Consider the following 17817-nt stretch of genomic DNA (forward strand, 5'->3'; position numbering starts at 1 on the left):
GCTATGCACAGAATTTTATGGTTCTAAAACAACTGGTACATTGGGTTTTATAACTCCTATCACTTACGTTTTAAAGTTGGACAAAATTCTGAAATGATAAGTATGCTCATTTTTTTTTAACTTTTGGGGTTTGTTTTAACATCCTGAATAATGCCTTACCTTAACCTGATTTCAAAAGTTAATATGTGCTTAACTTTCATCAATATTGCTAATTTTATTGCTATGATACTAATTTTTTCAGGTAAATATGTCTTCACAACTACTTCAAAACATTATCTTAGTTACATTATTTTGTAACTGAAGCCCGTGAGAGTGCTTGGTCTTCCTCACATAGAATGCATACATACAGAGCTCACACTAGTGACGTTATACAATCTTAGGAAAATTTATCGGTTACCTTTCCATTAAGGTTAAATCAATATTAGTCAATATAGCTATGTCTGTGACTAGAAGCAATGTTCCAAGTCACATTTAATATGATGTTTTTATATTCTACTTATATATTAACCAAACATTGCATTTATATATTCATATTTTATAACACTGCATTTGTAATATACTTTATGTTGAATTTGCATTTAAAGGAATTGTACAAGATTCTCTTAATATACAACCTTTCAAGTAAGATAATGTGAGTAAAGCACATGTTCCTCAGATCAAGATATATATTTCAATAGCTAGCCAATAGTATTGAAAGACATACAGAATACCAGCTCAAAAAATTAAAGTAATCACATGTAGTCCCCACTCAAATAATGCTGCAGAATTGGTTTTACTTACTATTGTTTTGCCTACCATATCAAGTAGTTTTTTTTTATACTTAAGCTATTCTTAGCAATTACGTATTCAGTATTACATAATATCATGCAATACTATTTCATACCTACATGCATCAATGGCCCAACTGGATAAATACACCCCTTTATTTCATAGTTATGGAAAATGATGAAGATTTTTTTTTAATGATACAGCATTTACCGATAATGCTTTGCTTCAGACCTCCCTCCTGTATCCATGAATGTCTGAATTCCTTGATACTGAAGAAGGCTCTCTTTTGGACCTTGGACCTCTTGTTTTGTTCCCGATGTCATTCCAATTTCCTTCAGAGAAATTAGTTAACACTTCCCAGTGGCAAAGTCATGCTCTTTCTTTCTATGGGTCTGTTATCACTGTCTTTCTTTACCATGATTAGTGAGTCCACCCTTTCCTTTTGAGAACCTAGGAGGTCTTCTGGATCCAGATCCAAAATTTACCCTCAGATCATTTATCACGGCGACATCCAAGAGCGAGTACAAATACTACAGGAGAGGTCCTTGAGTGTCGATGGACTGAACTGATGTTTTAACTCAATTCAGAAAGAAAGAGGAATATTTTTTGTGTGAACAGTCGAAACGCTAAGCAAGGTGATTCTCTTGCTTAGCAAGAAGAAAAGGCAATCTAAGGCAACCCATTCTTTTCTTCTCAGGAAGCAGTGGCTTTTAATTCTTCTCTGCTGAGGCCCCGTGTGATTGGAGAATGGATTGGTAGAGAAGACAATGATGCTGACCCACTGGCTGCAGAAATGCTGCAGCCTCCTGTTCCCAGAAGTAAAAATGACCACTGGGAAAACGAAGAGAGCAGCTGTAGCCCTGCAGGAAGGTGAGGCAAGATGTCTTCTAAGACTCTCTGTTACTTTCACTGAAAGGTAAATGCAAAATAAACCAAGGGAAGATTTTGGTAGCAATTTTATAGAACAAAATTGCTAGACTTTTCATATAATAAAGATAGCTAGACTTTATTATTCTCAATCATATGTATATACAGCAAAACATGGTGTTGTACACAGCAGATACATAGATTCTATCTGACAGTGAAACAATTGCTCTGTTTTAAAGTAGGGTGTTAATAGTCTTACTGTTGGGTTGGGGTTTTGATTTTTTTTTCTTCATATCTAGGAGATCACTAATTTTGTGCTACAAAATAAATTGATTAGGGATTAAAATTACAAAGTTACAATTTGCATGCAAGTCAAGATCTACTATAAGTGAGTGGTAAGCTGTTAAGATTTACAGAAAGGGGAATTCTTACATAGTAGAAAGCTATAGTAATGAGACAGAAGAAAACTCAGAGTGGGTAATAGACTGCAAGAGGTAGATCATAAAGAGAGGCAAATCTTAGTTTGGAACATTTGAATTTATAATTGGTAACTATGATTAAATATAATGATTAACATTCTTTAGTTTTCAAATTATTATGCTGTATGAACATGAACTTGAAAGTTCATTTAACTCTCATTTTACTCAAAACCTTGATGCTCAAAATGACATTTGAAATATGATGTAATCATATTTATCTTTATTCACTGGTAGATAATTAGGCCTTTAAATATGAATTCTGTGTTAATCGCTGTCAGGGCTATTTATTGGAAATACTACTGTTTCCACCTCCTTCTTCGCTCAGTAAATCAATGTTAATAAAATCTTAAAAAAAGAGAGAAAACACATTTAAGTACTCATATATTAAAATGTGACAGAAAGCCAGGCCTAGAGATTCATGCCAATAATTTGAGCTACTCTGGAGGAGGAGATCAGGAATGTCACAATTTGAAGCCATCCCAGTCATAAAGAGACTCCTATCTTTTTAAAGAACCTGATTTTGGTGATGTATTTTTATGGTCCCAACTGTGGGATTATGGGAGGCTGTAGGTAGGATGATCACAGTCTACATAAGAAGGAGCTTAAAGACAAAAACGTCTGGTGGTTTGGCTCAAGTGGTCGAGCACTTGCTTAGCAAGTTCAAAGTCCTGAGTTCAAAGTTCAGTATGACAGGTAATAAAAAAGTAATAGGAAATTGAACTTTTATTGAGTGTCATTAGTTTGCCACTATAGAAGACTTTTTCCTGTGTAGAGAAAAATTAAACAGCAGCCAATAAATTTTTTCCCAAGGAGAAAATTGTATTTTATAAAATGTAATAGCTGTCGGGGTGCTTTATTTTGATGTATTACTTGACTGATAGGGAAGAGACTCATACTAGTCATTAATGTGTGTGAGGCATATCGAAACATGATTCTGTTTCCATGAGAAATAACTTCAAAAATTATTTAAATAGCTTAAGTGTCCTCTATGAGGAGAAGAAAACCATTTTAAAAATCCATTTATCATCTTTTGTAAAATGCCAGCTCAATTTTACCTGTCAATGAAGTAATTTTATTTTTAATACCAGATTTATGGAACTCAATACACCTTTATCATTATTCACTGGTAGATAGGCCTTTAAATATGAAATTCAGAAATTTTGACATTCATTTTTCTCTGTTAATAATTGTCAGGGCTATTTGTTGGAAATATTACTGCTTCTGCTTCCTTCTTTGCTCAGTAAGCTCTAATTCCCTTTGGAATGCTCAGCAAAGGGGAGTTCTTTCTCCAGTCCTCGTTGACTCCTTTACTGTCTACAAGGACCCCCCCTGTCAAATATGTGTCTTGAAAACTTGTATCTAGCTTTAGTTTTCTCTAAATTATGAGCTGAGATATCACCAATTAAATAGAAAAAAATGGCAAAATCCTACTCATGTATCGCAATTAAATGTGGGAAATAGTGATCAAATATGAGTGATACACTGCATTTCTCTTTATCTTCTAATACAAAACAAGATCCTTGAATTTTTTTTTTTGCCAGTCCTGGGCTTGAGCTCAGGGCCTGGGCACTGTCCTTGGGCTTTCTCAAGGCTAGAGCTCTACCACTTGAGCTTCAGCACCACTTTTTCTATGTATGTGGTACCAAGGAATCGAACCCGGGTCTTTGTGCATGCTAGGCAAGCACTCCACCACTAGGCCAAACTCCCGGCCTAGATCCTTGAATTTTTATGGAAAGCTCACATTGCATTAGATTTGATTTGTGAATAAGAGTAAGTTGGGGAAGACATTTTAAATCATGAGTCTATAATCATATAATCATTTTATTAACTTGGACATTAAATAGTAATGACCATGATTATAATTTAACAATCTTAAGCATTCAGATGCAGACTCCACAGAGAAAAGTTGATGGGGGTAGCAGGGAGAGGACTAAGGAAGGGGAGTCAGTGGTGGGCCTTGAACTCAGACCTGGGCACTGTCCCTGAGCTCTTCAGCTCAAGGCTAGTGCTCTACCACTTTGAGCCATAGTGTCACTTCCGATAGTTAATTGGAGATAAGAGACTCTGGCTTTGAACCACGATCCTCAGATCTCAGCCACTTGAGCATCTAGGATTACAGGTGTGAGCCATTAGCATCAGTTAAAAGTTGATTTTTTTTTCCAAAAAGCCAGACTTCATCTATTATTCCCCAGTGTTTGTGGAAGTGGAGGCAGTTGTCAAGAGAATGTGGAGAAATGAACAGAAAGATGAGAAACTAGCATGCAATTCTCGATGGTCTCTGGTGGTCTTGAAGAGTTCTGTGAATTTCTTATAACAATAAACACTATGTTGTGTGGATGTGAGAATGGGCATCTTCTTCTCTATATTTCTTAAGATTCTTACATTCAGAATTAACAAAGCCTACAAAACCAGTTAAAGAATCTGTGCAAGTGAAGGAAGGCAGATGAGTGTGAGAGAGAATGACAGTCACTTATCACCTGTTGGCCTTAGTTGTGATAGCTTAGGTATATAGTTAGCAAGAAACCATACATATTTATTGCACATTTCAAGTTATTACAACCACATATTTATAATATAAATGTAAATAAAATTAATAAACCTATATAGTCATACCTTAAGCCCTCTTAATTAAAGTTTGCGTTAGTAACTGTGGTGGTTAGTAACTGTATAATGCATTTCCTAAAATCACTCATTAAATCTTAATGTGAATTTGTAAATAAGTTTATCAAACTTGAAACATTAATGGTTTTTTTTTAAAGCAGAACCATCTTATTAACACAAGAATAGTAACCACAGACATTATAGATCTTTGCTAACTGAGCATTATTATAATGTAACTAGGTCATAAATTAATAGAAGTTGTATAATTTATAAATATATACTAATTATTAACATAAAAATAAATTAACTTTTGCTTCGAAAGTTGTCCTTTTCATTAAAGCACAAAAATTGTTTCTGATGTATCACTGAATAAATCTGGAAATGTTCATCTTCTATGGAAAGAGAACATACAAAACATTAACTTACTTAGTGATAAGTAGTATGATGGAAACTATATCAGAATAAGAAAGAAGGAAACAGATCATAGAAGATATATGTATGTATATATAATATATTAATATATGAGCATATATGTTCTATATGCATGTATATTGTGTGCCACATATATAATATATTATAATTATATATAATGTATATGATATTGCTGTGTGTCAGTGCCTGGCTCATGTCTGTAATCCTAGTTGCTCAGGATGTTGAGATCCAGAGGATCATGGTTTAAGACATCCCAAGCAGAGAAGTCAATAAAACTCTTATCTCCAGAATGACCAGCAAGAAGCTAGAAGTGTAGCCTTATTGGAAAGGAGACTCATGAATGTTTGGGTAGCTTTAAGAAAAAAATAGCATAAATTCTGCCTCCAGTGCTCTCAAGTGAATTCTGCACACTCAGGAAATAGTTCATGAGATAAATCATTTGATTTCCCACTGAGTAAGCAAATTGATCAAAGCAAGGTCCTGAGTTCTAACTTCAGTACTAGGAAAAATAAGAGGACTCTTTAATATTTCAAATCCAGGAATGAAGGAACAACCCTAATGTTATGAAATTGCATCTAACTGTCAATACAATGGAAAATTTTTGAATGTATATCAGAAAAAAGTCTAAGTAACTTAAGGATATTCTACAATGACATTTTACTTATGAAGAATGTGGATTCAAATTTATCTGCATGGTTCAAGTTCAACCTCCTACTGCACAATGAAATACAAATTAAAGTAATAGTGTAATACCACATCTTTCGTACCAGACTGGTCAAATCCATCTATCTATCTGTCTGTCTGTCTGTCTGTCTGTCTATCTATCTATCTATTTACTTACCTCCCAGCATATATGCTAGTACTAGAACTTGAACTCAGAGCCATTGAACTATCTGTCTACTCTTTTGTGGACAGATGTGTCAGATGTTCCTTTCCAAAAGGATTGAAGTAAATTCTTCAGACAGAAAGTAAATAACATAAAAGAAAAATCCTGGAACATCAAGAAGAAAGAAGAAAGAATATGTACATGGACAATTATCCTCTTGAGTTCCAGACATTAATATTTAACAGTAAAGAAGACAAAGGACTGCAAAAGTGTGACTATTAGTTCAGATTAATACAACACAACTGTACATTGGAAGGTGTCCACCCTTCAGTTCAAATGGTATATTTTGACATTCAAACACAGTCTATTAATTGGGGTATAACACACATGTGTACGAATAATCATTAAAAAAAACTATACAAAGAGACACAAAAGACTGATAACTATTATGAGATAATTTAATAGGGGAAAGGATAGTCCTTTCAACACACAGTCTAGACACACATCCCCTCCCCCCCGAAATGAAAGGCATTAGGCATATATATATATAAGTTATTTTTTATCTTAATAAAATATAACACTTGATATACAGATGTTTCACATGATATACATTTAACTTGTACATACTAATCTAAACTTCTTAGTTCCTCTGGAAAAATCAGCAAATCTACTAGCAACGTATTAATTTACACATCAAAGATCATAGGAGCAAAATATAACTTCTTTTTTTTAAAGCGAAGCTAGAAGATTTTGTCTCCTCACCATTGATGTCAGAATTTTTAGTGAGTATCAAAGGAGTTCTAAAGAAAGACTATCTTCATTTTCTTTTGGAAAAACTTAGAGATAATATGTTCATGCACTTGCCTGACAAAATACAATAATGCAATGAAAAATTGCTTATACATTTAATTTACTAATTCTAGTGGATAAACGTTCAAATATTTCCTCAGCTTAAAGATGGAGCCCAAGACCAAAGGATTAAAACAACAGCAGCAGCAACATAAGAAACTGCTGGCCGCAATGTTGTCTCAGGATTCCTTCGAGTCTATACACAGTCCTACGCCATCTGTCACAGAAGAAGATATTGATAACGAGGATGATGCAATGGAGTTGCTGGGTAATTTTAAAAATTAATCATTTCTATTTTTCTTCTCTGACATTGTAAAAGTGTCTGATGATTAAGATATTTTTTAAGTTTTCCATAGTTTTGTCTTAGAGGAAAGAAACCATCTCACATATACATTCGTTACTTTAGACTTCGATGGAGTTGCATGTAAGAATTACATTGAAATAACCCAAGCATGTGAAATCTTTACTAGACTGTACTCTGTGCTCTATGTACACAGCACTCTTCTCTTTTGATGGCTTAATCCAGCTTTATTCTGTGTGCCACTGTGATGAAAATTCAAATCTGTGTGCTTTATTCTCTGACTATAATACCTGCCTTGATCACATCTGCTGTCTATACAATACACCCTATTTGATTTTTGGCCCTCACCTAAGGATTTTCCTCTGTTATTTTAAGGATGCTTTATAAAGACAGAAAGATGTTGCAAGAGGAAGGAAGCAAATTAATGTTCTAGGTCTTCCATTCATGACAGGAAAGTTTGAAGAGATTTCAAAGCCTTTAAGAATAATATTGCTTGTGTAAAATACCTTTAAAAGATATTTAGGCCAGGTGCAGTGGCTTGTGCCTGTAATCCTAGCTACTTAGGAGGCTGAGATCAGAGGATCAAGGTTCAAAGACAGCCCAGGCACAAAAGGACCTGGGACTCTCCAATTAACCTCTAGAAAACAGGAAGTGGAATTTGGCTAATGGGTAGAGCGATAGCCTTGAGCTGAAGAGCTCAGGGACAGTGCCCAGGCCAAGTTCAAGCCCCATGACCCACAAAAGAAAAAAATTAATGGGCTGGGAGTTTAGCCTACTGGTAGAGTGCTTGCTTAGCATGCACGAAGATCTGGGTTCGATTCCTTGGTTCCACATACATAGAAAAGGTCAGAAGTGGTGCTGTGGCTAAAGTGGTAGAGCTCTAGCATTGAGAAAGCCCAAGGATAGTGCTCAGGCTCTGAGTTCAAGCCCAAGGACTGGCAAAAGAAAATATATATGTAGTGAAGCAAATGTAAGTTTTTGCCCCAATTGAAATCTTTTGATGACTTTTTTTAAAGTTGAACTTCACCTTAGAAAATCAATTTTCTAAAGAAGGAAATTAAATCTTATTTCCTCAGGTGAGCCACATGTAAAAAACAATGTGACATTAATTAAATCACCATGAAACAGTTTTTGCGTATAGAATCTATAAGATTTTGCTTGTGGAATTCCAGATTGTCAGGAGAGAACCAGCCACTTTCAGGTTTCTTGGTGTTAATTGTTGATAGTAGAAGTTCACTCTTACTATACTACTACCTGGCTATCTACAGTGCAATTGGGGCACATTTCATTAAAATACAGCACATGCCCCCATCTATGGACATACAAAGGTGTCATTTAGTCAGTGACAGCAGGCTTGAAGATTTTATTTTCTGGTAGCATAATAACTATATTCATTCTACTGGTTAACAATGGTATGATATTTTTTACTACATGTTATTGATCCTTGTTTTAAGTGATTAAATCTTATCTTTAAATCATGAATGTTGGAGATGTAACAGATGTGGCAATGATAGTTTCATCTAATTTCTTAACAACATTTGCCGAGCATTTATATGTTGTTAGGCACTAGGCTTGGTTCTGGGGCTATAAAAACCAAATGCTAATGGTATCTGTTTGCAGGAACTTCTTATTTTAGTGTTCAAGATACAAATGAAATATGCCACAACCAGGGTTGTCTTTCCTGTAATAACAGGATTGAGTCACTGTTGTAGAGAAAGGTAATGCATCCATCAGAGAGAGGATTCTTAGCCTGATTCCTCTGAATCTATGAAGCAGGCGTAGGTATGAGTTCATCAGATGGAGCTTGTGAAGGTTTGCTCATATATGTATGAGATGTTTGGTGACTGCCTGTAGGTCATTCCTCTGCTGGGTCAGTAACAGTGACCATCAAAGGATTCTTTAAAAAGGAGACTTAGGTGTCCCCTCATTCATGGAACTCAGTGTATCTCTGCCACTCTGTTCCCAAGCTCCCACTCTTCCCATCTGGAGTCCACAGGATTAGGTTTTGGAACCTACCTAAAGAGGAGCAGTTAGTTACTGGTCTTTTCAATTTATTTTTTCCATTTGAGACATATTATTCTGTGTGTTGAGCAAGTTGAACAATGGGAAATAGTGAAGGCTTTCTACTTTACACCATCTTGGTTATCTCAGCAATTGGGGTTGGTTTCTATTTTGTGAAATGTTCCAAGTACATTGGAACATTATGCCATATAAAATTCTTCATTTTAAAATCTTGATTACAGAGAGACAATGATTGTGTCTATGTGGAGAACATGCTGAAATTTTATGTGAAATCAAAGTGCAGAGATTATTATAAGATGCAATAGAGATGCTCAGTATTTAAAACACCCTTTAAGCCCATAATGTATTGTAGAGTGAGTATGCTATAACATGTGTTTTTGAGGGCTTGATTTATTGTTATATATGATTAAAAACTGGCTGAATATTTCTTATGCATGAAAAGTACTCTGTAAACTTTGTAACGTGATGAATAAGCAAAAGGTAACTATTAGCTAACCATATAAGACATTCTTTAATAAAAATTATTTGATTTAAAGGAAAAAATCTTTTAGTTGAACTAGTACATGTAAATGAAACTAATGGTCCTTGTTTTGCTTATTAAAATATTTGCTGTGGTTAATATGTACGGATTAATAGTCAATTATTCAATTGTTTCATTGTATTTTGTGGGTTTCCTTTCTCACATGTTTTAGATAGTGGAAATATTCCAATACCGAATCAGCCATTTTTTAACTCGATTAAGTATTTTCTGTAACATTGTTTTAAATACTTCCTGTTAATTTTTATTGTAATTAATAGAAGGGTTACATTATATTTGCCACATAGAAGGTACATTACTTAACAATCATTGCTACCTCTTCTCATGTTTTTGTCCCCATTTCCCTCCCCCACCGACTCCCCCATCTTGTTTCCTCCCTTCCCTATCCTATTTCAAATAAACAAATAAACATATATACAATATATCAGATAACAAGGTAAGCTACTGTAACAATATGAGATAACCAAGGGACATCAAAAGAGATGAGAAATAACATAGAAATACTACCTATTAATTTATAGTACAAAGGTAGCTTAGAATGGAATTAATCACTGGATGAAATACCCAACTTGTGTTCTAAGAAAAGGCACACATAAGAAATAACATAGTACATTAAGAACAACAGTCATACCTTTTATGGCTCTCTTGTTTCTACATCTTGGAGGTCCTTTCATTTATTTGAAATACGATAGGGAAGGGGGGAAAACAAGATGAGGGGAGAGGGTCGGGGGGGGGGAAATGGGGACAAAAACATGAGAAGGGGTAGCAATGATTTTTAAGGAATGTATCTTCTATCTGGTGAATATAATGTAACCCTTCTATTAATTACAATAAAAATTAAACACCTCTGAAATTAATTGTAATTATAGAATATGCTAAAATAAGTATCTTGTAAGTCTTGTTGTACTATATAGTTCTCATCTATAAATGTAAGATATCTTCAAGGTTTTAGTAATATACTAAAATAATCAGATTTCACAAATGATCTTTACAGAGAACTTTCACATGTCTTAACAAATTATTAAAATCTAGTAAAATTTCAGAATGAAAAAAACTCATACAGTGGTAGAACAGATATATAAAATGTATTTTAGTCTGCTATTCTCACAGAAAATTACAGAAATTTCATTAGTTTAAAGCTATTTCAGCTTGCTCAATTTGTTCTATTGTCTTCATTTATTGCCTAATTATTATTGTTGGTAATAGAAATGCAACCATATATGTAATAATTGTCTACATGATTTATGTCCATTTAAAAAAATCAGAACTATTTGAGTTACAGGACTTTTATTACATATTTTAGTATGCAGTATTACTTGTAAAAAAAGTTTTAGACCTTCTCAGACTTGGCATTGGGGCAAATATCTAAAAACAAATATGTTTCAGAGATGATAAAAGAAAAACTAGAAATTGTTTTCATGGTTTATATTTTCTATTTCTCATAATTACATTAAATTAAAGTTAAAACTAAAATTATATTACTAAAAGCATGCAGGGTCATTGTAAATAGTTTGAATAAATATCCAAGAAGTATAATTCACTGTAGTTGTGAATTCAGTCCTTGAATTTCTGTGACCTCGGCATCTTACCAGACATTGTAAAATGAAACATCCTAGCTAGTCAGGAGGCTGAGATTCTGACTAGATGATCAAAGCCAGGTACATAAAAGAAAGTCCACACCTCAGTTTAAGCCAATCGCAGAAAGAAACTGTCTCTAAAATGACCAGCAAAAAACACAGTCTGGAAGCATGGTTCAAATAGTAGAGTACCAGCTGAGCAAGTAATCTGAGCAGGCATGAAGTCATGACTTCAAACTCTAGTACTGAAAAGAAAAATACAGTAAGTAATGTCAACGTGTAATATGTTATTCATGTTAACAAAGTGAGTATTTTAACAGATCTGTGAAAGAGAATTTTGTCCTCATTACCTTCCAATTAAGTGTTACTTCAGATTGCATTATTTTCCTACAAGTTAAAATAAAGATTGTTAGCGTCTATGTTTTGTAATTAACTTGTTACCTTGGCATCTGAGTATTTAGTAAGTCTAGGCAAATGCTTTTACACTAGAAAATCCATTCATCTCTGTGGGGGAGTCATTTTCTTGAATTGAATTGCCTAATTGGCTGATCCTTTGGAAAAATGATTCTGAGCTTGACTTCCAAAAGCTTAACCAAAATGTTCCTATTTTTAAAAATAAGCTACTTATAGAACTGCTTCCTAAAGATAATAAAGAAGCTCTTAATTGCAAGAAATAAGTGAATGGTCAAGAAAAACTCTTTCCGAATAATATGGGTACTTATTTGATATATTTCCACTGAGAACCTTCAGGTGAGTAGAAGCCACCCCCCCAATTTGTATATGGATTTTCAGAATATGCAGCATTTCCTCTAAAATTTTCCTGCTGTTGACCAATTTTGTGACCAAAGTATGACTCTATCAAGTTATTCTACACCAACAAGAAAGAAACAAACATCCCATAGAAGAGTGGAGAGTCTTTGAAACTATTGTAACTTTCATTACTGGTTCTATTTAATAGTCAAGCTGTAATACTAAATATTCTCCCCTAGGTGCTGTTTAATGTTAAGGGATAGGAATGATGGAGTCTGACCAGGGACAGCAGGTGCCTACAGCGTAAATATCCCAATAATGGATAGACACAGCCCTTGGCAGTCAGAAAATGAGAGGCTAAGAACTGAGAGCAGATGTGAGTTGTTAATGAAATATTTTAGAATATTCTCAGACTTGGCTTTTTTGCCTATTAAATAAAATGCCTTTAGAACTTAAAAAAAGAAAATATGTAAGTTTTCTATTGAGCCCTGAACAGATGCTAAAAAGTATCTAAAAGCACATAGAAGTTGCTTCTCTATGAATCTGCTCCCATCTATTTTTTTCTCATGTGTGAATCCTGAACTTTGTAGAACAAAATATAACCATAGGCCCTGAGAAGTTTTGTTCAGAGAAAAGCACAGAGTAAAATAATCTTACCCTTCATCCAATGAACGGAGTATATAATACCCACCAATTTGAGTTGACTTAGATAACTGAGCTCATGTTTCACTTGCTTTTGGGCTCAGAATCTAACATTGATGACTAGCTTTAAATATAAATAATGAAAAGTTGAAGGGAAAATATATGCTGCAATGTTTTTAAAAATACTAATAAAAATGTGCCTGAATTGCTATAACTTGTTCCCATCAGAGTAGTAATATCTCTAACCAAATAGTTCCTCTATTTTATCCTTGTAGAATTAAACTGAGAAATGTTTAAATTGTTAGGAAGATGGATGATAAGGGTATGAAAAAGAGAGATGGAAGTCAGGATGAAAGGAAGGAGATGAACGAAGATCTGCTTACAAGTGTTGGAAGAAAGTCATAGTTACTCATAAATGGGCTAATTGCTTTTGTATGATTTCAATTACATAACAGTACCAGTGGATGTTTATTATATTTCCAAGTATTAGTTACATTCATTAATTATATGTGCCTTATATTGGGTACTGAAGAACCAAATGAGATACTACAGAATGTAGTATACATGAGTAAGTATATGAAAAAATGAAATCCTGGTGCTGGTAGCTTACTCCTGTAATACTAGCTACTAAGGAGACTGAGATCTGAGGATCAAGGTTCAAAGCCAGCTTAGGCAGGGAAGTATGTGAAACTCGTATCTCCATTTAAGCACCAAAGAAAGCCATTTGAGCCACAGCTCATTTGATAGAACATTAATCTTGAGCAAAAAAGCTGAGGGACAATGTCCAGACTATGAGTTCAAGCCATAGGACTGATACCATATAATACCATATATATATATATATATAAAATTTTCTTTATGTTTTTATATCATACATAAATGAAGTACTAGTAAAATATAAGCATAAAGGTCAAGTCAAAATACAAATAGAGGGCCGGGAGTTTGGCCTAGTGGTAGAGTGCTTGCCTAGCATGCACAAAGACAAGTGTTCAGTTCTTCAGTACCATATACAAAGAAAAAGCCGGAAGTGGTGCTGTGGCTGTATCCTTGAGAAAGCCCAAGGACAGTGATCAGGCCCTGAGTTCAGTCCCCAGGACTGGCCAAAAACAAAACAAAACAAAACAACAACAAAAAAAAGATATAAACTTATATGATATAACTAGTACCAAAAATCTGTATAAGACAAGACACTTAGAGGACAGCGACCAGAGCTTTGTTTCTGTGGAAATGAAGGAAGACTTTGTGACAGGTCGGTGGGGCTTGATCGATCGATGTATTGGGATTGTCTCTGTGGAGATTGTGGGTGGAAGCATCCACCACTCGAATGGGCAGTAATGAAACACAGAGTGAGGTCAGATGTGTAGTCTTGAGGTCACTCTGCTGGTGGTAGAGGGCTTAGGAGCAAGTCCTGTCCAGATGTGGAATCTGGAGAGAAGATGATTATACCAGCAAGACCACTGAGATGAAGACCCTAAAATGATTCTCCTGCTGCATGTCGGTGTCGGCAACCTAGAAGAACACAGGGAAAACTGCCTTTTATCTTGTAATAATAAGTGTTACATTTTACGCGAAGATAATTTAACATCATTTCTGTAAACCACAAGACATCTGGGTGAGTCTATAAGTTAGGATGGGGTTGATAAAAGGAAATGGGAGAGGAAACTTCATTTTTGAATAGTATAACTGCTTAGAGAACAATGTGAAATTAAGCATATAGGGATGGTACTGGGAACTTGAGAAATGGCACATTAGTCATATGGCAGATAATCTTGTTTCCTTAGTTGTCATAATTAAAATTTAGAAGAACCCTGTACTACTTAGGAATGTTTTGGGTGCTGATTGGGCTTGAACTCAGGGCCTCTTGGGTAACAAGTCCTTTGTTACATGTTTCTGCTGATTGAGATTGAATTTTACTAACAACCCCTCCCCCCTCCCCTCCATACTATTACTAGTCTCAAACCAAAGATCCTCTTAATTTCCACCTTCAGAGAAGATGGGATTACAGGTATAAACCATTCTGCCCAACCCTAGATTTTTCTTAAGAAATAAAGATACTTAGAGTGACCTAGTAAGGGATTAATGATACATTGGACAAAATTTCCCCTACCTATAAGCATCCTGGCATTAATCACTAACCTCTTGCTATACTAGGGGTCTTCTTACCACAGAGCTTAATTACAGGCTGGGAGCTAGTGAGCAGTCTGGATCTCAGTGTCAACTTCAGAGCTGTTGGTCATAACCTAGGTGTGTACACTAAGGTATAGAGGTACCAATTAAATCTGTGGTCTTTCTTTTATTTTATTTGTTTAGTTTTTGTGCCAGGACTGTAGCTTAAACTCAGGACCTCACACTTTTACTTAGCCTTTATTTTTTTTTATTTTTTTCATACATTTTTATTGTAATTAATAGAAGGGTTACATGATATTTGTCAGATAGAAGGTGCATTAATTCACATACATTGATACCCTTCCACCTGTCTTGGTCCCCCTCTCCCTCCCCCCCCACCTCTCATCTTGTTTTCCCCCCTTCCCTATCCAATTTCAAATAACCAAATACAAATATATCCGATATATCAGGTAACAAAGTGAGATACTGTAACAATATGAGATAACCAAGGGACAGCAAAAGAGATGAGAGATAACATAGTACCTTAAGAACAACAATCATTCATTATATGGCTTATGTTTCTATATCTTAGAGATCCTTTCATTTAGCGTCCTACTATATGGCCTTTTGTATCAAGGTTTTGCTCTATTGCAAATCTCTGCTAGGAGAGCCCAAGGCTTCTACTGATTATGACAAATGAGGGAAACTACTGAGCCTAAATTCCTTTGAATCTGCTTAGCCTTTATTTTTATTTATTTATCTTTATTTTTGCTCATGACTGGTGTTCTAGCCTTGAGCCACAGCTTCACTTTGAACTTTTGGGTGGATAATTGGAGATAAGATTAGATTGGTCTGCCTGGATTGGTATCAGACCTTGATCCTCAATCTCAGCCTCCTGAGTAATCAGGATTACAGGTGTGATCCATCATCACTTGGATCTGGTCATATTTCACCTGGAAATTACAATACAATGCACAATTGACTGGCAATAGTAAATAAGATAATATATGCAACTATTTCGCATAGAACCCTGGAGTCAAATGAGCTAGAATGCTTATACTGTTTCAAATAAATTATTAAAAACTTACCAATATGAATTGATCTTCCTGAATGAGATTATTTGTCACATTGTTTTATGAAGAATTAGTAAAATCATCCATGGCACATTTCACTTTTTCACCACTTAAACACAAAGATGGTTGGATTTGTGTTACAGGGATATTATTATTTTTTAATCATTAATTCCAGAAAAGAAATATGTAGGGGTATGCCATCTATATTCTATGTAATATTTATATCAGGAATACATCTTTTAAAATTATTTATGAATTCTGAGGGAAATAATACATAATCTTAGCACTAATGATCCAGAAAAAATTCCATGTTTTTTTTTTATCTTTATTTAGATCACTGTACGTGGTACTTTGCTTTTTATCTGTTCAGAGAAATATTGCCTGGTGTGAAGTTATACTATGGGGCACTCTTAAAAGTATTTTACTCTTATTTGCTCAGATTTGATTACTATGCTTTAGTGTGCCATAAACAATATGCTTTGGTTTTATGCCTGCTGTGTGGTTCCTAAAATTGCTAAACTCAGCGGTATTTTATTGTGATGATCATTGCTTTGGATCTGGAAGATTTTATGTGTTTCAAGAAAAATGTGGAATAATGATAATGCATGGCCTACTTTTTTATATAGGGCTGGAGTTGCTCCTGAAGCAACTTTCAGTATCTCTGAGTTCCCTTTTCTTTCTTTTTTTTTTTTTTTTGGCGGAGGGGAGGGGGTGTCTTTTTTTTTTTTTTTGCCAGTCCTGGAGCTTGAACTCACAGCCTTGGGCTTTCTCAAGGTTAGAGCTCTATCACTGGAGCCACAGCACCACTTCCGGATTTCTCTATGTATGTGGTATCCTGGAATCGACCCTGGCTCTTTGTACATGTTAGGCAAGCACTCTATCACTAGGCCACACTCTTTGACCCTTGGTTTCTTTTCAGCCCTCCTTCTTATACTTGACTGTAGCACTGTTGGTTCTCAAAGTCGTCTTTCTGCTACAGGATTTTTTTTTTTTTGCTGTTTTTTTTTTTCTGCCACTGTCTCACAAAGCCCTGACTTCATCCTCATCTCTTTTTCAAAAATCAACTCTAGCTCAATGTATTATTATATTGATTTTCAGTCTTTTTCTTGTTTTTCTCTATGTTCCCATAACTGGAGAAATGTCTTTTTCTTCCATCTTAGCACAGAATATACTGCTTTTTCCAACACCTTCATTCAGTCTGTGTCTTGTTACTTGCTTTAGTTAAGGAAATGTGAGTGGAGATGAGGACTCACTAGATCCAGCACTAGATTGCCACAAGTCACCATGTTTCCAGTTTCCTCCTGTGTTTCTGCCATTCCCATATACAGAATGTGCACAGTTAAGGAGAGATAAGAAATACATGGAGACAACTGAGATCCAGTCTGCTGCTTGCACCAGGCCCTGTCTAGAGTCGTCCCAAGTGATCTGGTGAGGCACAATGTCCTGTGGTTTCTGAAAGCCTCGAGGATGTAAAGGCTAGTCCCTGGGGCCATGCATCCTGCATGCTGTTGCATTTGGCTTTTTTGATCCTTTGTGGTAGAGCTCCATGTCATTCTTTTTCTGCATATAATCCAAATATGAAATTTTATCCTGATCCCTGTTGAACTGGAGTTTACTCAATAGGCCATTTGTCTTAGACAATTAAAAGCTTATCTCTTGAAATAGATTTACATTCAAACAATTGTTTTTAAAATCTTTATGCTATGTTTTTCTCTTGAAGATTTCCAATGAGCATTAAATGAAATTTTTCACAATTATTAAATAAAACTAAAAAAAAATAAATTGGTGCTGGTTCTGGGGCTTGAATTCAGGGCCTGGCTGCTGCCCCTGAGCTTTTTTTTTTTTTTTTTTTTTTTTGCTCAAGGTTAGTACTCTGCTACTTGACCCACAGATCCACTTCTGGCTTTTCTGTGGTTAACTGAAGATAAGAGTCTCACAGACTTTTCTGACAGGACTGGCTTCCAACCAAGATCTTCAAATCTGAAC

The 17817-nt window shown here is 35.0% G+C and overlaps 1 protein-coding gene across 3 annotated transcripts in view; it reads left to right on the forward strand.

The window, feature by feature from the left end:
• C9H8orf34 (chromosome 9 C8orf34 homolog) overlaps positions 1–17817 on the forward strand; it is a 175151-nt gene that overhangs the window by 108007 nt on the left and 49327 nt on the right. For 2 of the 3 annotated variants that reach the window (XM_090338921.1, XM_090338920.1), the window contains 2 exons: positions 1466–1638; positions 6924–10357. In XM_090338921.1, coding sequence (XP_090195047.1) covers positions 1466–1638; positions 6924–7107 — 357 coding nt within the window. In that variant the 3' untranslated portion in view covers positions 7108–10357. Of the gene's footprint in view, positions 1–1465; positions 1639–6923; positions 10358–17817 lie in introns of those variants that run through there. The other variant, XM_090338919.1, reaches the window with a different exon arrangement.

The sequence above is a fragment of the Megascapheus bottae genome, chromosome 9, assembly GCF_031878675.1.
Source record: "Megascapheus bottae isolate mThoBot1 chromosome 9, mThoBot2.hap1, whole genome shotgun sequence".
NCBI lineage: Eukaryota > Metazoa > Chordata > Mammalia > Rodentia > Geomyidae > Megascapheus > Megascapheus bottae.